Here is a 16175-nt window from a genome sequence, read left to right as displayed (position 1 = left end):
TGGTTTGAGCCCACCCAGTTGGCAGCAAAGCACCGTGCAGCCACTTGCTCACTCCTACCCCCCGCCTGGTGGGATGGGGAGGAGAAAATATAACAAAAGGCTCGAGGGGCAAGATAAGGACAGGGAGGGCTCACTCACCAGTTATGGTCATGGGCAAAAGACAGACTCAGCTTGGGGATAACTACATCAGTGTGATTTAAACACCGCCACCACCACCAAGGATAATGAGAAATACGACCAGGTCTTAGAAACACCTTACTCCCACCCCTCCCTTCTTCTTGGGCTCAACTTCACTCCCAATTTCTCTCCCTCCTCCCCCCAGCAGTGCAGAGGGATGGGGAATGGGGGTTGCGGTCAGTCCATCACAAGGTGTCTCTGCTGCTCCTTCCTTCCCAGGGAGAGGGGTCCTTGCAGCCCTCTCTGCCCCAGTGTGGGTCCCTCCCACAGGCTGCTGGCTGCTCCAGCGTGGGCTTCTCTCAGTCGTGGCTTTCTCCGGGCACAGTTGCCTGCTCCAGCCTGAGGTCCTCCAGGGCTGCAGGTGGACATCTGCTCCACCACTGAGCTCTGTGGGCTGCAGGGGTCAGCCTGCCATCTCCACATGGACTGCAGGGGGATCTCTGCTCCAACACACCTCCCCTCTCCCTCCTCACTGACCTGGAATGTTTCTCTCACGTCCCCATCCTCTCGTTCACTCCAAACAAAGACTCACATACAAAGAACCTGCCCAACACGTTTTTCCCTTCTTAAACAGGTTTATTGCAGAGGTGCTGATTGGCTTGGCCTTGGCCAGAGGTGGGTCCAAATTTGAGCCAGGGGGGCTTCTCGAAGCCTCTTATAGGAGCTGTGTCGCTAGCCCCCTCCCCTGCTACCAAAACCCCACCAGATACCAACCCCACACATTGGAAAGGTGTTAGTTTGTAAACTGTGGGCCATCTTGCTGTCTCCTCTCTCCATATACAGGGGTTTTAATTCTGGCCTTCCCCATGAGCTCTGTAGAGGTTGCTGAGGAGCTGATCAGCTTCACCAGTGCCAATTCTGTTATTACTGGAGGGACTTTTGGTGGTGGTGGTGGGTTTTTTTTCCAAATCCAGAGGGTTTCTGATTTTACATAGTAGCATAACTATGTATGCATAACTATAACTATCTATTACTCTCTACTCACAGTGCAGTTGGAATTTGCGCTCCTTTTCACTTCATCCAGTCCAGTTAGCTTTCACTGGATGTTGCACATCTCATTCGCTGAAGCTCCCTTCCTTGCTCCAATTTTTTTCGAGGCTGTTATTTTCCAACTAATCTTTCTGTCAATGTTTCCCTTGCTGAAATACTGGCAAATGTCTTGGAAGAACTAAAATTGTGCCTACTTGGTATCATTAGCTCTGTACTTCACTTGTGATGGGTTTTTTTCGTTGATTGTTTCCCTAATAAAGCTTTCTCCACTTCTTTCCTTAGTAGATTTTAGAAGTTTGGAAAGAAACATACCTAAACAAACCTCTTTCATAAATTGTGCTTCAGATCTTCATCCGGTACTTTTTGTCTTACTGATATACTTCAAGCCGTGGAGCCATCCACTGTGTCTCTAGATAAGTTGTTCTGATGTGCAATACCGAAGTCTAGGGTTTTCTTCGATCCTTACTCTACCTTTCCTTGTACATGTAACATCTCAGCTCTGAGTTGAGCCTAAGTCTTCCGTAAGACATTCAGATGAATGGTGGAGCAACTTGCTTAATGAGTAATAAAATCTAATATTGGAAAGGGGAAGTGGCTATCTTTTGACCCTTGGTCTCCTGGATGAAATAAAATTGTATCAGCAGAGACTATTGTCGTAGAAACCCTTACGGTTCCCTAGTTATGGAAAGGAAAGATGCACAGCTCAATACTGCGGTGGAGTTTACATTGGCAGTAATGTAAACTTCGAATGGTAGTTGGAGCCAGCTGGATGCCAAGCTGTGAAGTGCCATGGAGTTTTTGATGAATGCTGGGGAGTACTGTGTGCTTTTTTTTCAGAGCCCTTTCGAAGGAAAGAAAATCTTGAGAATGCTTGTCTGGTAGGACCAAGTCCAAGGTGTGTCCTTGGAGAATAAGAAATATCAAGTCCTTAGTGATATTGATATGACATCCAAACCCAAAAAATACTTCTACTGTGTAGAGAAGATGCCAAATTCTCTTCCACTACATTCCTAGATGACTTCTGTTCTGTCTTTGTAGATGGTTTGTCAGCAAATCTGTCTAAAGGAATGGGCTCATCAGCTGTTTGTGTGAACAGTGAGAGGTGGAAGCGTAGGGACCTCTGAATGAGAGTATTGATATGAGGAATGTTTCACAGTGGCTTCTTGCAAGTCTTTCTTTAGGCTGGATTTTTTCATTGCTGAAACCATCAAAGGAAGGATCAAGAAATAGACTGTGAAATTTAAAAGTATTGCACAAAGCTTCTTATCCTTCTGCTGCTCTTTAGGGCTGGCAGTGGCTCAGTTACTTTGGCTTGCTTTACAGCAATATGCTTTTCTGTGTCCATTCAGCTTTTAGGCTGGCCTGAGGTAGTTTGGGGGTGGTCAGCTCAGGGTTTTGGGAGCGGAACAGTGACTTAGAGCTCCCTTCCCCTGAAAGATGTAACTGGGCATCTTAAGTGGAGTTTCCAAGCTCATGCAATGCAGGTTAGCTATCAACTTCTTGCAAAAAGGACTACAAAGATGGGGATGTATGAGAAGCTGCTAAAATACAAGGTATGACAGTGGCTGCTCGTTTCACCTCCCTGCTGTTGTTGGACCATTGTCTCCAAAGCTGTGAGGTGATTCTGCCCTTCAGCTGCTACAAGAAAGAGGAAAAGGAACGTTTTTATGTGTCTCTTATCTGGACCATGACTGCATTAAGCCACTCAGGCGGTTTTTCGTCGCTTTTTTTTCATGGATCCTTTTTTTTGTTTTGACAGATTTAGTGGATTAAAATACAAGTTAATTCAGGAGTTTCTGCTTACTGCTGAAAGAAGCTTGCATCTTTTACAAGTATTTGTCCTTTGCTGCCAAGTGGGACAGTGGAAGAGTGAGCTGGATATTTTTCTGACTTGTGTGTGGGCCCAATAGTATTAGTTTTCTTCCCAAATGTCACTTTTCAGTAGTGTGTGATGCAGTGTCCCATTCCTCTTAGGTTCTGCCTGTGAAGTTGATGATCAGTGATAGTAAATGCAGATACACAGGTCTGACCCGGGTGCATGAAGAGATGGACATGAATAATCCCGGTTTTGTCACATCACTACTTTAACTAGGGAGCTGCGTTTTAACAATGTCAGTGTTCTCACAGATACAGGGGCATAGATTTAGTAGGGGCCTGAAGCAAGAAGCACCAATGCTTTGCAGCACACATGTCAGGGGAGTCCATACCATGCATACAGAAGTCCTGTAGAAGCTATGAGATTGCACCAAGTTAATGATTCTGTGAGCTAAAGGGTTAACAGCTGACTGGAGAGTGTGGACTTGCATCAGACAATAGAGAAGACATAGCTGAAATATTCAGCAAGCTTGTTTTTAATTGAAATACAAACAAAGCTGCTTTCATGGGAAATGCCTTTCAGATATACTTGCTTCTAGTTGGGGAGGAGTTTTACAGAGTTTACGTTCTTTCTGCGGATTACATGCCTGGCTGCCAGTGAATTTTCACTCTTAGTTTAGTATTTTACATCTGTGAAAATTTGGTATGAAAAGAAATGCTGCATCTGCGAGCATGACAGCGGTCCTTCCTTCATGGCAGCATTTGGTGCTCTAAAGGTAATAGCAGCAGTCCAAGGCCTGAAACAGGGAAGAATCAAGCCTTGGTCTGGTTCTTCAATCAAGTGCTGTTATGAGTGGGACAAGGAGAGGACTTTGCTGTGTAAATGCGTTAGATTAATTCTTATGCACATAGCTGAGATTGCATTGGAGTGAAAGATGTTAAGCTATTGCAGAAGGAGTGCCACTCCCCTTCCCGCCCCCAGGTTCTTGGTAACTACTGGAGTCCAGTGTCTCCCCTGTGCAGTGTGGTATCAGGGGAGCAGACATAGAGGCATGAAAACAAGCAAGCATATGGAGTTAAACTTGTGGTCATAGTTCCCATGCCTGCAGCAAATGCATTGACCTCTCCCATACAGTAGCAGAGTCATCCCATCCTGCAGTGCATTTGGGAAGCATCTGGAGGTTCATGCGCAGAGATGAGATGTATGTTGGACTTAGGATACTTTGTCTTACAGATGCTGCTCTCGGTAGATTCATCTGCTTTTAGCCTCGTGAAAGTCGTATTTCTGAGGAGGCTCTAGTGGTCTTTGGATGTACAACATTAGTTTGACCAACCCACCTTCAACTAATCAGCTTTTTCTCAGATCATAGTTAAGACAAAGTAACATTGCTTTATTATATATTGAAATCCGTGCTCAAGGCTTAACATCAGTCTTTATAATACTGGGGTAAACAGTCAGTCTTTGTAATACTTCATAAACAAGCAGCACTGATTTCAGTAGGAATATGGTCTAAATCATGGGTTTATGCAGACAGGTTTTTCTGACTGTGTTTGCACCAATATGAGAATGAATGTAATGTATCTGTTCTGTTAGACAGATACAGATTCAGATTTCTCTAGCTCTTACACACCACACACATTTCTGCAGTTTTTCTTTGAAGTTCACTTTTATGGCTGGCATGTATATAGTTAAAGTAATGGGTATAGTTAAAAAGTGTTGCAGTTTTCCAGTGTTTCCCTCATCCAGTTAAGTGTTTGCTCTGTACAGTATGTGTGCTATGTGAGGAATTCAAATGGTTTTCAGTCAGGGCACTGATTTGCAGATTTTCTTGTCTCAAGCATTTCTTTTGATTACCTTGCACCCTCGTCATTCAAATAATAGCAGAGCCAGGCCCTGTCATGAATTGAAGGGAGAAGAAAATTTGTTTAGACTTGTTTCAGTGAGGCTCACAGAAATAGTAAGAACCTTCCTTACTTTTACATTATAAAGATTTCCTAATTGAAAAGATGCATTAATATGATCTTTGTAGGACTGGACTTGTTCTGTAACTTTCCTCTGTATTTTTTCTCCCTCAGTCTTTTGTAATTAGAGATTTTTTCATCTGTGATCGTCTTATTGAGTTCCAGTCCTGCAGGTGTTGAGGTCAATGGAACTATTCAGGTGTATGAAGCACTTCAGATGCACAGGCATTTGCAGTATCTTAGTGCATGGCCTTCGCTGTGGTAGGACATAGTGCCATTGAACCTGAGTTTACGTGAATAGGTGTTGAATTGCTTTAGACTATACCAGAATAATTAAATTAATCCTCATTAGAGCTTGACTGGTTATTAAAATGCACCTGTAAAGAAGGGGACTAAACTGTTCCTGTGTAAAGCTCTTCAGTAGTAGCACCCACATTATTACTTATCCAGATGCATCTGTGTTTAACTGAATCTCATAGTGTTTTATGTCCAGTAAATTCAGTTGAATATAGTTCAGACTTGAAACAAATTACTCTGATGCTAATTGCAAGCTATTAGAAAAGTTTACAGTTACTTTACTTTTTTGTCTGTGTGGTGCAAACAAAGTCACACCTGAAATCTGTAGCTGCACTAGTAACTAAACCCCGTGCTGCTCTGTGCTGCTCAACTGCCTTTCAACCCCAGATCCGTCCTTTTCTCCTCATGTGAGCAGAAGAGTGAGGCTCCCATCAGGCTTTTATACACTGTGATAACATACCCCAAGCCTTCTCTTCTCGAGGCTGAACAGTACCAGCTCTCAGTCCCTGCCCCTATGAAAGATGCTCCAGGCATCTTAGTGGCCTTGCACTGGACTTGCTCGAGCAAGATCATGTCTCTCTTGTGCTGGGGAGCCCAGAAATGGGCACAGAGCTCCAGATGTGGCTTCACTAGTGCTAAGCAGAGAGGAAGGATCACCTCTTTTGACCTGCTGGCAGCACTTTTTCTGATGCAGCCCAGGATACTGTTGACCACCTTTGCTGTGAGGTTGCATTGCTGTCTTATGGTCAGCTTGTTGTCCACCAGGACCCCCAGGTCCTTCTCTGCAGAGCTGTCTTCCAGCCAGTTGGCTCCCAGCATGTACTGGTGCCTGGGATTATTCCTTCCCAGGTGCAGGAGTTTGCATTTCACCTTGTTGAACTTCTTGAGATTCCTCTTGGCCCATTTCTCCCACTTATAAATGGCAGCACAACCGTCTGGTTTATCAGTCACCCCTCACAGTTTTCTCTTGTCTGCAAACTTGCTGATGAACCTTTATTCCATCACCCAGGTTGTTAATGAAGGTGTTGAACAGTGTTGGCCCATAATCAGCCCCTGGGGTATAATGCTAGTGACTTGCCTCCTAGTGGACTAGGTGCAGCTGATCACAAGCCTATGGGCCCAGCCGTTAAGCCAGTTTGCAGTCCACCTCACTGTCCACTTATCTAACCCATACTTTGTCAGCTTGTTTGTGAGGATGTTATGGGAGACTGTGATAAAACCCTTACTAAAGTCAAGATAAGCAACATCCACTGCTCTTCCCTTAGCCACTGAGCTACTCAGTTCACAGAAGGAGGCTATCAGGGTGGATAAGCATGATTTCCCCTGTGTAAATCCATGCAGACAACCCTCAGTCATCTTCTTTTCCTTCACGTGTTTGGAAATGGTTTCCAGAGTTAGTTGCTCCATCACCATCCCAGAGACTGAGGTTGGCGTAGCCAAGCCTTCACATCTTTCTTGAAGATGGCAGTGATGCTTACTCCCTTCTGGTCTACAGGAATCTCTCCTAATTGTTGTGACCTTTTAAAGATTATCAAGAATGGCCTTGCAGTGGTGTCAGTCAGCAGCCTCAGCTCTTGTGGGTACAACCTGTCAGGCCCAATGGACTTACATATATCCAGTTTGTTTAAGTGCTCCTTTGCTTGGTCCTCCTCCACCGAGGGTAAGTCTTCCTTGATGCAGATTTTTCCTGTGGTCTCAGGGGCTTGAGATTCCCAAAGGCCTGTCTTACTGGTAAAGACTGAGGTGAAGAAGGTTTTGAGTACCTCAGCATTTTTCGTGTCATTTTCTACCAGGGTCCCCTGCCCCGTTCAGCAGTGGGTTGAATGGGTGGGCTGAATTAGTACCCCAGTTTTCTATCACTTTGGTGTTTAAGTGTATGCTGACTGTGTGTAGAGTCCTGTAGGACACTTGACTAGAAATACCTGATGAACACTGTGGACTGTGGAATGCAAAACAGCTGGGAACAGACAGGTCTGTTCTCATCTTTAGGGCTACAGAATGTACCTTGGAGAACCGATCAAACAGTTTGAGTGGTGCCATTTTGTAATCTTTATTCCCTCTGCCATTTGTCCTGCATCTGTTTATAAAGCAGATAGTTTTATAAACACCTCTTTCAGTGCAAGGTCCATAAAAACAGGAGTTGTTTTTTAACTTGCCTTTTACTTTGTTTCCTTTGTTACAGAATCTCGAAGTTACACAGAAGCCATGAACCACCCGATGGTGATGTCTGACAGCACTGTGGGCGCTAACCCTGCTTTGCTGAGGGCCAACATGCAGACGGATCCCTCTTTTCAGCGCTGTTTTGCGTCTTCGTGTACTGTTTCAAGTAACAGTCCTGTCCCAGGAGGAGAAAGGTAGGAAAAGAGACTCAAACCTTCTTGTTTAGTTCTCATTACTATAGTTGCCAGTCAAGATGTTAGGCTTGCATCTTCATTGCAGAGCATTTGTCTAAGTACTTCAAGTTTGGTTGTGACATTTAACAATTAACCATCAGGTGGAATTTACCACATACACAGATGTTATTTATATGTCAGGGACACAGTTAGCTTTGAAGATAGGTAGGAATACAAAAATAAAGAGGAATTTATAGCTCAGTTACTTCATTATGTGCTAGCACAAGCTCATACATTTTTTCTCGTGTGCTTAACCAGCTTCTCTAATGCTTTACTGAAAAGCATATCATGAAATCTCACATTAGAATAAGTTGTATATGAGAGTATGAACTCTTCACTGCAGTGCATGCGTTTCTCATCAGTGAAATGTCAAAAGGATTTGGTTTTGGTAGTGAATAGCTGACTAGCTTTCAACTACTCAGCAGGCTGGGAGATTTTATTATTTCTTATTTGTATTGCGGTAGACATGTAGGGCTCTGCACCAAAGCTTGAAGAGTATAGATTTACAAAATAGTCCCTGTCCCGAGGAGCTTGCAGCATCAGATGAGAAATAACAGGAAACACAGCAAATAAACAAGGAGTCCCAGGTTACTGTTAGCAGGTTCAGAAGACCATGACAATGAATAATGAATCATTACCTGTCATTACCTGTGCCCTGTATTTACTTAACAGATGAGGTGTTTCCTCATAGCTGATTAGGTTCCTTCTTTATCACTCTTCAACACCATTCCTTTGTGGCTGATTATCCTATTTTGTTCTTGGATAATCGGCTGCTTCTTCACATAAGTATTTGGAATGCTGTTGGTTGGTGTGTCAAGACTCTCAGTGTGGGCTTCAAGAATGTTGATACCTATTTGTCTGTTATTTCTCTTCCTGTCAAATTGATTTTGTTTTCAATCAGTACTTGGTCTATGAAAGAATGTTTTCATTTTGGGATTATGAATGTGAATCATAAAATTGAACAAAAAGTGTGTTAGTGTTTTCTGAGAAGGAAGCAGTGTAACATTTCATTATAAGTAGATATGAATTAAAAGCTTATCAGGCAATGCAGTCATTATCAAGTTTACAGCCCTACTTCAAACTTTATCTAGAAAAATTTGTTCCCTTCTTTCTAAATATTTTTTTTGTCATTTTTCATTTCATCTAGCAGATAGCTACAGCTGTGTGAGTTTTTTCCTTGCAATGATGTCATCTTCTGTTTGCTTCCCTTCCATTTCTTTATGGTTCTTCTACTTTGATTTGTTCAAATCTACTGGTATCCATTTCCACAGTTCCCTGTTACTTAAAAAAATAGGGGTTTTTATATATATCTATGTTATGTCAGCTCTTTTTCCCTTCACATCTCACAATGAGTTTGTTCTCTGTATATCTGATATTGCTGGTAATGTTTGCAGCTACAGTCTAAGGGCATTTAACTTTTAGAAGCCAGGAGACAATTTAAACTTCTATCAGATGATTTCATCAGAAGCTTAATTTGTCTTGTTTAGAAGGATATTTGTTGTTTTTCACTTGCTTAAGTGGAATGGCTACCCAGTAGAAAAATCTAATGTTATCTGTTGAAGTATTTAATTCTCTCAATCAAAGTGATTCCATCATCAAATAAATTAACCGCTGGACCTGCCACTGTTCCTTTTTTAATATAAATTGTATTAGAAAGGACGTGGTCTAAGGGCTGGGTGTTGTGAACTGTGTCCTTATCATAGTTACTCATTTATTGTGTGATGGTGCACAATGATGCCCCTAGCCCATTTCTGATTTCTTTTTTTTGCACTGCTGTGGCAGTGTCAGTTTTCTTCCATAAACCTCTGCCTTTGATGGCAGCTTTGGCTTAAGAAATGTGTGCCTCCTACTGCGCTTTTCCAGGCAGCACTTCAGCTCACCCTGTAGAGATCTCCAGACCTACTGTATGTGAAGCAATGCTGTGAACAGCCACACTGAATTGATTCATATTAAAAGTAACCCTCTCAAACAGGGGGAAGGAGGAGTATTTTTGTGACCTGGTTACAGTGCAAACTCAGAAACTGTCCCATCAGCATGGCTAGGTGGAAGGTGAGATGAGGCAGAACGTAATGACCTGCACTGAAGAAATAAGTGATCAGGGTTGGGCTGGAATCCTTTGATCCAGCTGCATCACCAGGTCCAGCATGTTGTCAAAGAGCACCCTCAGGTATTGTCCTGGGTGAGGTGATTCACTGCCTTCACTGCTCGCTGCTGTATGGGTTGTACAGGGATGTTTTAAGGGAATGATGTGGCTGCTGTTATATTTTTGTGTCCAATCTTTGGCTTTTTTTGACAGCTCTTCTGCAGCAGAACATCCTTGGCTTGAAAGCAGCCCTAAAGCTTCCCCGTCGCTCCAGCTTTCAATGGGAAACAGCAGGCCGCTGGGAGGTTACCTTGCACCCTCTGAATTTTCAAACGCTGTGCAAGATGTCTCTCTCTTGTCTCATTTCCAAACTCCAGGACTGCAAGTTGTCACCCTGAGCAGTCTGGAGAATTCACCAGCAGAGCCACAGCCAGAACCTGCTGTCAGCAGCAGTGCCCGGGCCTACCTGAGCTACAGTGGGGGCAACAGGGGCAGCAGCTCCCCCCGCGAGGAGAAACGAGCTACTTTTATAGCCAATACTAGCATCTCTCCTAAAACTGTGAGCTCATCAGTGGCAACTGCTGAGGACAATGGCTTTTTGACACAAAACTTTCTTACCGTGGCCTCTGGACATAACAGCCAGAACAGTGCAGTTCAGCAGCACCATGGAGGGAACCCACATGCTCAACCGCCTCTTCCAGAGAAAAAGAGGTCCTCTGAAGGAGACCGTTCCTTTGCCTCTGTGTCACCGTCTTCAAGCGGCTTCTCCAGCCCCCACAGTGGAAGCACAATCAGCATCCCCTTCCCAAATGTCCTCCCAGATTTCTCAAAAATGTTAAGCACTTCCTCAGTGCCAGGTAGGTTCTGCGTCAGAGAAATGCAAAGTGCATTAGATTTTATGAGTTTATAAAAAGCATTTAGGGGATTTTAAAAGTGGGGAGGAGGGGGAAAAAAAAGCAATGGAATGAAAATGGTACAGAGGACTTGAATGTTTGCAGTAAGTGGCGCCAGTTCACTGGCTGTGGATGTATTATTCGGAGAACAAGGCTGCGGAATTCTTTCTGTCCTTTCCTAGATGTCAGCCAAGGGCAGCCTACCTTTTGAACTGCCAAACAACAAGTGAGCAGCATGGAGTCCAACTTCTTTTAGTAAGGGCTGACTTCTCTCTGCACCTTTCTAGACTGGTGTCAAGAATAGCGAAAAATGTTGATGTGTATTCACTGGACATTTGTATTTAATACAGCTTTATAAATGTAAGAGTTTTCGTATTTTATGGGTTTTGCAAAATGAAACTTCAAGAGTGCTTCCAGAATCTTAGCGTGTGGTACTATATTTGCTGGTTCTAAAACAGTTCTGAGTTTCTCTAAATTGTCCTTCTAATCATGAGGTTTTTTGAATAATTAATGTGATTGGAAGTTGGAAAGAAAAGTAAAAAATGCTTCTGTATTTAAAATTTTTTTGATTTTTTTTTTTCCTTTTTATTTCACAGAAAACACAACTGATAAACATGTGACTGTAAAATTTGTCCAGGACACATCCAAGTTCTGGTATAAGCCAGATATTTCAAGAGAACAAGGTATATCAACTGGTATATATTCTGCCATGTCTGCTCACAGAAAGACTAGTTGGTGAATTCTCCGTAAATTTTTTTGATGCATACCTGGTGTCCAAAAGCAACACAAGAAGAAATACAAAACCTAGAAGGGCCACAGACAGCCTCACTTAATTTATTTTGTCCAAAGGCTGAATTTGAAAGTAGAGGGCAGTCAAGTAATCCTCAAAAATATTCAGTTAATCAGGCAAATTATTAGCGTAACTGAACTACTGACAAAGTAATTTAAATTTGCCTGTGGTAGCTGATGCAAATGTACTTTACTGAAAAGCTCTAGGTTTGGAATGGCGAATGTGTGTGATGTAATACCAAACAACTGCCTGCTCTCAGAAACCTTTTGAGTACACATGTGCTGCTCTGGCATGATCTCAGCCATGTGTGTTTCCCTGCACGGATAATAGATTGAGAGATGCTAAATATCAGAGAATAATTCATTAGCTAGAAGTCATCATAAAAGCATCCTCATCTACCAGTTGTTCTGTAGCCTGAATTTCATTGTCAGCTGCAAGTGACCTATTTAAGCTAAAGGTCACGAAATAACACTCCCATGGAACATCATCTTTATAATGTACAGTACAGATATAGTACATCTATATGTAGCTGTATCACTGAATGAGGTGGAGAGAGCTTTTATTATGCATGTGAAGATATGTACAGACAAACTTATACCTTGTCCCTGCAACAACGTGTAAGTGAAGCATGCTGGGTGCTTTGCACATGCAATTGATCCAATGGTCCTTGTGCCCGTGGTGTGATATTCAGCTATACTGAATTGTATTTAATGAGTTATGACAGGATTTTAAACTGGGATTCTTAAAATGTGGTCAAAAAGGAAAAAATGGTGAATTAGTTCTGCACTGGGAAGGAGGTTCACACTAAACCAAAATAGCCTTCAGCTCTTGGCAAATGATGAATTGCTATGTCTGTCTCGTTCATAGTTTGCCAAGTGGTGAGGATGCCTCCTATAGTGTACTGGTAAATCTGAGCCCAGGAGAATAAAGGTTGTAGAAAACAGATCATTAATTCATCTTTGGATGATGTTTTACTGCTCCTTTCACTCCAGCCCTCTTTCCCTTGTCTGCTCCCCACTCATAATGAGAACTCAGTCTTTAAGTGTGCAAAAAAAGTTTTGTGGCTTGATACAAGTCCAGAGAGGGGAGCAGATCATAAAGGAAGTTTAAACCTAGCTGCTTGAATAAATGAAAAGAAAACCCTCCCAACCTTTTAGTACGCCTCTTTACACCCTACCAAGTAAAAATCCTTTTAGAAAGTGTTTTAAGATACTCTTGAGGAGGAGGGGGACCACTTATTCTTTTTTTCCTGTGCTTAATGGACTGGTCCTGTGACAAATGATTACTGTCCCCTTTGCGGCTTTAGAAGTGTTATGTGAACACTGCTGAATTGCAGGGTTTTATATATTCATACTCCTCCTCTCAACACATGACAGGTTATTGTGAAAATAGTTGTTTCCTTCACCATCTGACAGAGGAGTGGAACAGACTATATGTGTATTTGCTTTACTCACTTATACAAAAGAGACAATTATGACTGCATTTTCCTGATTTTCTGTTACTATCCTTTTTTTCATGGAAAAAAATGTGTGCTTATGATGTAATCATTGCTCAGGCCTTGCAAAACACAGCTTCATGCCCCATATGCCTAATTTCCATGTTCTGTATGTACAGATGGTTAAGGACTCCAGGGTCAAATCTGGGCTTTTTCCAGGCTTCCTGATTGTTAGAAGTTCTGGAAAGAAACACAAGTATTTCCAAAAAGTTTCAGGAAAAAAAAAAAAAAAAAGGCAAAGTACTAAGGATTGATTAAGATCAATCATTAGATAAACCTTTTGCCTTTTCTCAAAGTAAGTTTAAGATTTTGGGCTACTATATTTCAAAGTCTGCAACAGACTCATGCAAAGCAAAAGTAGTTTCCCTGTAAATGGTTCCTCCTGGGGAGGACTTCGTACCACATTTCCAGCAGAGATCTCAGAATATAGGTGTAAAATATTTCAATGCTTGGACAGCTAAAGAGCAAATATTCATTTACATCCATTCCCTTGCCTTAAAACTAGTAAGGGAGTGAGACTGCTTTACAGGGACAGAAACGTGGTGGTGGGTGAAAACAGATCTGCTCCGCCTGTTGAAGCTGCATAGGAAAAGATGCACTAGACAGTGCTGTCTAGTCAGCCTAGGAATTGCAGAGACTGTGCTCTCGGTCATGCACATAACACAAATGTAAGCAGGAATCAGCTTGCTTATGCACTGGTTGTAGGAATCCTGGTGAGACCTGCACATCCTTCTCAATTTAAATCAGTAGGGATCTGTCTTTCAGGCTTCTCTTGAAATAAGTGTCTGTGAGATTTGCACAAGGTGTTTCTGTTTGGATCCCCCAAATATGCTTGGTTGGGTTTTGTTCTACAGCAATGGAAACAGAGAAGAGGATCATGTTTCCTTTAGTCTCATTATTAATTATAGATTTGCACTTCTGTACTTTCTGGGTGTGTGCGTTGTTGGGCACCTGTTTTTCTCTCTTTCCCGGAATCCCTTGCAGCCATCGCTGTTCTCAAGGACAAGGAACCTGGGTCATTTATTGTTCGAGACAGTCATTCTTTTCGTGGAGCCTATGGGCTAGCAATGAAAGTTGCAACACCTCCTCCTTCTGTGCTGCAGTTAAACAAGAAAGGTACTGTATGCCTTCTATCTATTATTTAACAAGCCGTACATAGTAGGAAACCCTCAATATTGAGTAATAATCTGGAGGAATCTCCCCTCTTCTAGTAAGTGCAACTTGAATTACGGGCTGCATTTGGTACCTTGTTAGATGACACTGGATAAGACGACCATTGTACTTTACAGAATCACCGTGGCTTGTAAATGTATGTTCATTGTGGCTGTGCAGGTATTGTAGCTTATCAACCTAATACAAAATCAGCTCAGTACTGGGTCCTCCCTGGCAATCAGAATTCTGCATTTGATCCACATACAGCCATGTAAAGCTTTTGCTTGGCAGGAAAGTTGATTATTTTTTACCCCAAGGCTTTGTTCTACATTAGATATAAATTCGAGGAGGTTCCCTGAGGAAAGATGATAGCTGGTTAAAAGAAGTGATGAAATACACCTACTCTCCCAGCTCCAGTGCCTCTATATATAACTTGGGCCTGATAGTCGTGAAAGGTGAAATGAGAAGAATGTATGTAAGGCATTAATCAGTGTATGGAAACTCGACAGCCTGTATCTGTAGTGGCCTTGGCTCCATTTGTGCTGCTGCAAGGGTAGTGGGGTGGTTTTCATTGCTGCTGTTTCCTTAGTACATGCTGCCTGGTAAGGTAAGCAGCTGAGATCACAGGAAAGCAGTGATTCTTAGCATCGTGGTTATGGAAGTGTGGTTTTGTCTGTTGTTGGTTGGTTGGCTGTTGGTTTTTTGTTTGTTTGGGATTTTTTTTAACATTTTGTACTTACTGTGGGACAAGGTTAGCAGGCCACCATTATTACAATAACACTTTCAAATTCTGTGCACTTAATCTGGTATCTTGAGACAATTTCTAATAAAAATTTGCCGTGTAATCCTTCTTTTTGTTGCCCAGAAACATCAGCAGCACCACTGCAATGTCTTTCTTAATGAAGACAAGAGGGGTGCAGTGGCGTGGTCATAGCAACAACAAGGAAGCAAACAGAGAATGGCTGTAGGTGTTTTTAGTAATCTTTTTTATCGTCAGACCAATGAACTCCAGGAAGACATGAAAGTTCAAACTGCATTAGCCTTTAAGGGCCAGTTTATGTTAGTTGTACCACAGGCAAGTGGTAAGAGAAAGTTTTAGTTGAGACTGTAGCATTCTTCCATTTCTCGCTCTGTGATATTTAGCTTTTTTGGTTTCTACTGTTGCATTCCAGAAGGCACAAATCTGCAGGGTTTCCTGTTCCAGGCTTCCCCTTCCCACATACTCTTGTATTCATTGATTTTTAGTATTGCGAGAGCCTAATGGCAAACAGTAAGCTGTTTGAAAAGGTGGTCTTTGCAATATTTACTTGCATTGAAGTTTTTGCTGTCAGGATTAATGTGTTCATCTTTATTAGCCTGAGAGTCAACCATTGATGTCATGTGTTTCCTGGAGTGTGGCTGATAGATCACAGTCAAAAGGAGCAGTTGGTGTTTGTGGCTCTTTTGTTAAGGTTTGAATGGTTGGATAGCTTTGTCCCGTTGCTATGAAATAACCCTTTAATTACTTGGAGAGAGATTTGGTTTGTAGTCAGATGTGAAATACTGTGAAACCAGTCTTTCAGGAAATAATGAAGTTGTCTTAATTATATGTATGTGTATGCATGTATGTGTTTAAAAGAATGCTAAATCTCAAGGGAATTTTTATGTGTCTCTTGGACTTTGTATCTCCTCATTACATACAACTTAACAATTTCAATTTGTCCTAGATTTCTGAGAGATAAAAATTGTCTTTGAAAATCTAGTGAAACCTGAGTGTTTCATGTAATTGTTTGTTTGTTTTCAGGAGCAAAGACTTCGCATAAAACTGCAAACATTTTAAGACTTAAAAATTTGCTGAGAGACTTGGCATCATTACCTTTGTGTAGCTAAATCTTCAATTGTTTTAGTCTGGAAAAATTCTGTGAGCAGAACTGTCACTAGGAATTTGAGTATTTTATCATACTTTTACTCCCTTGTCACATTGGATACAAATTCTTCTAATGGGCAAGTGCATCAGAATATCTAACCATTCATTTTCCAAATTTCTCTTCCTGTCTGTAGTTGAGACCATGCTTGAACGTTTTGGATACCAGTGTATATTTGGATTATGTGATGGATTATATGTTTTGAATTATGATTGTAAAACCTT

The 16175-nt window shown here is 41.9% G+C and overlaps 1 protein-coding gene across 4 annotated transcripts in view; it reads left to right on the top strand.

Moving 5' to 3' along the window:
• Nucleotides 1–16175, top strand: part of TNS3 (tensin 3) — a 233099-nt gene that overhangs the window by 205654 nt on the left and 11270 nt on the right. For all 4 annotated transcript variants that reach the window (XM_086467647.1, XM_086467648.1, XM_086467650.1 and 1 more), the window contains 4 exons: nt 7424–7595; nt 9931–10574; nt 11207–11293; nt 13880–14011. In XM_086467647.1, coding sequence (XP_086323773.1) covers nt 7424–7595; nt 9931–10574; nt 11207–11293; nt 13880–14011 — 1035 coding nt within the window. The remainder of the gene's footprint in view (nt 1–7423; nt 7596–9930; nt 10575–11206; nt 11294–13879; nt 14012–16175) is intronic.

Source organism: Leptosomus discolor, chromosome 7, assembly GCF_034619465.1.
Source record: "Leptosomus discolor isolate bLepDis1 chromosome 7, bLepDis1.hap2, whole genome shotgun sequence".
Lineage (NCBI taxonomy): Eukaryota > Metazoa > Chordata > Aves > Leptosomiformes > Leptosomidae > Leptosomus > Leptosomus discolor.
The sequence above is the reverse complement of the archived record's forward strand: the minus strand, read 5'-3'. Positions and strand labels throughout refer to the sequence as shown.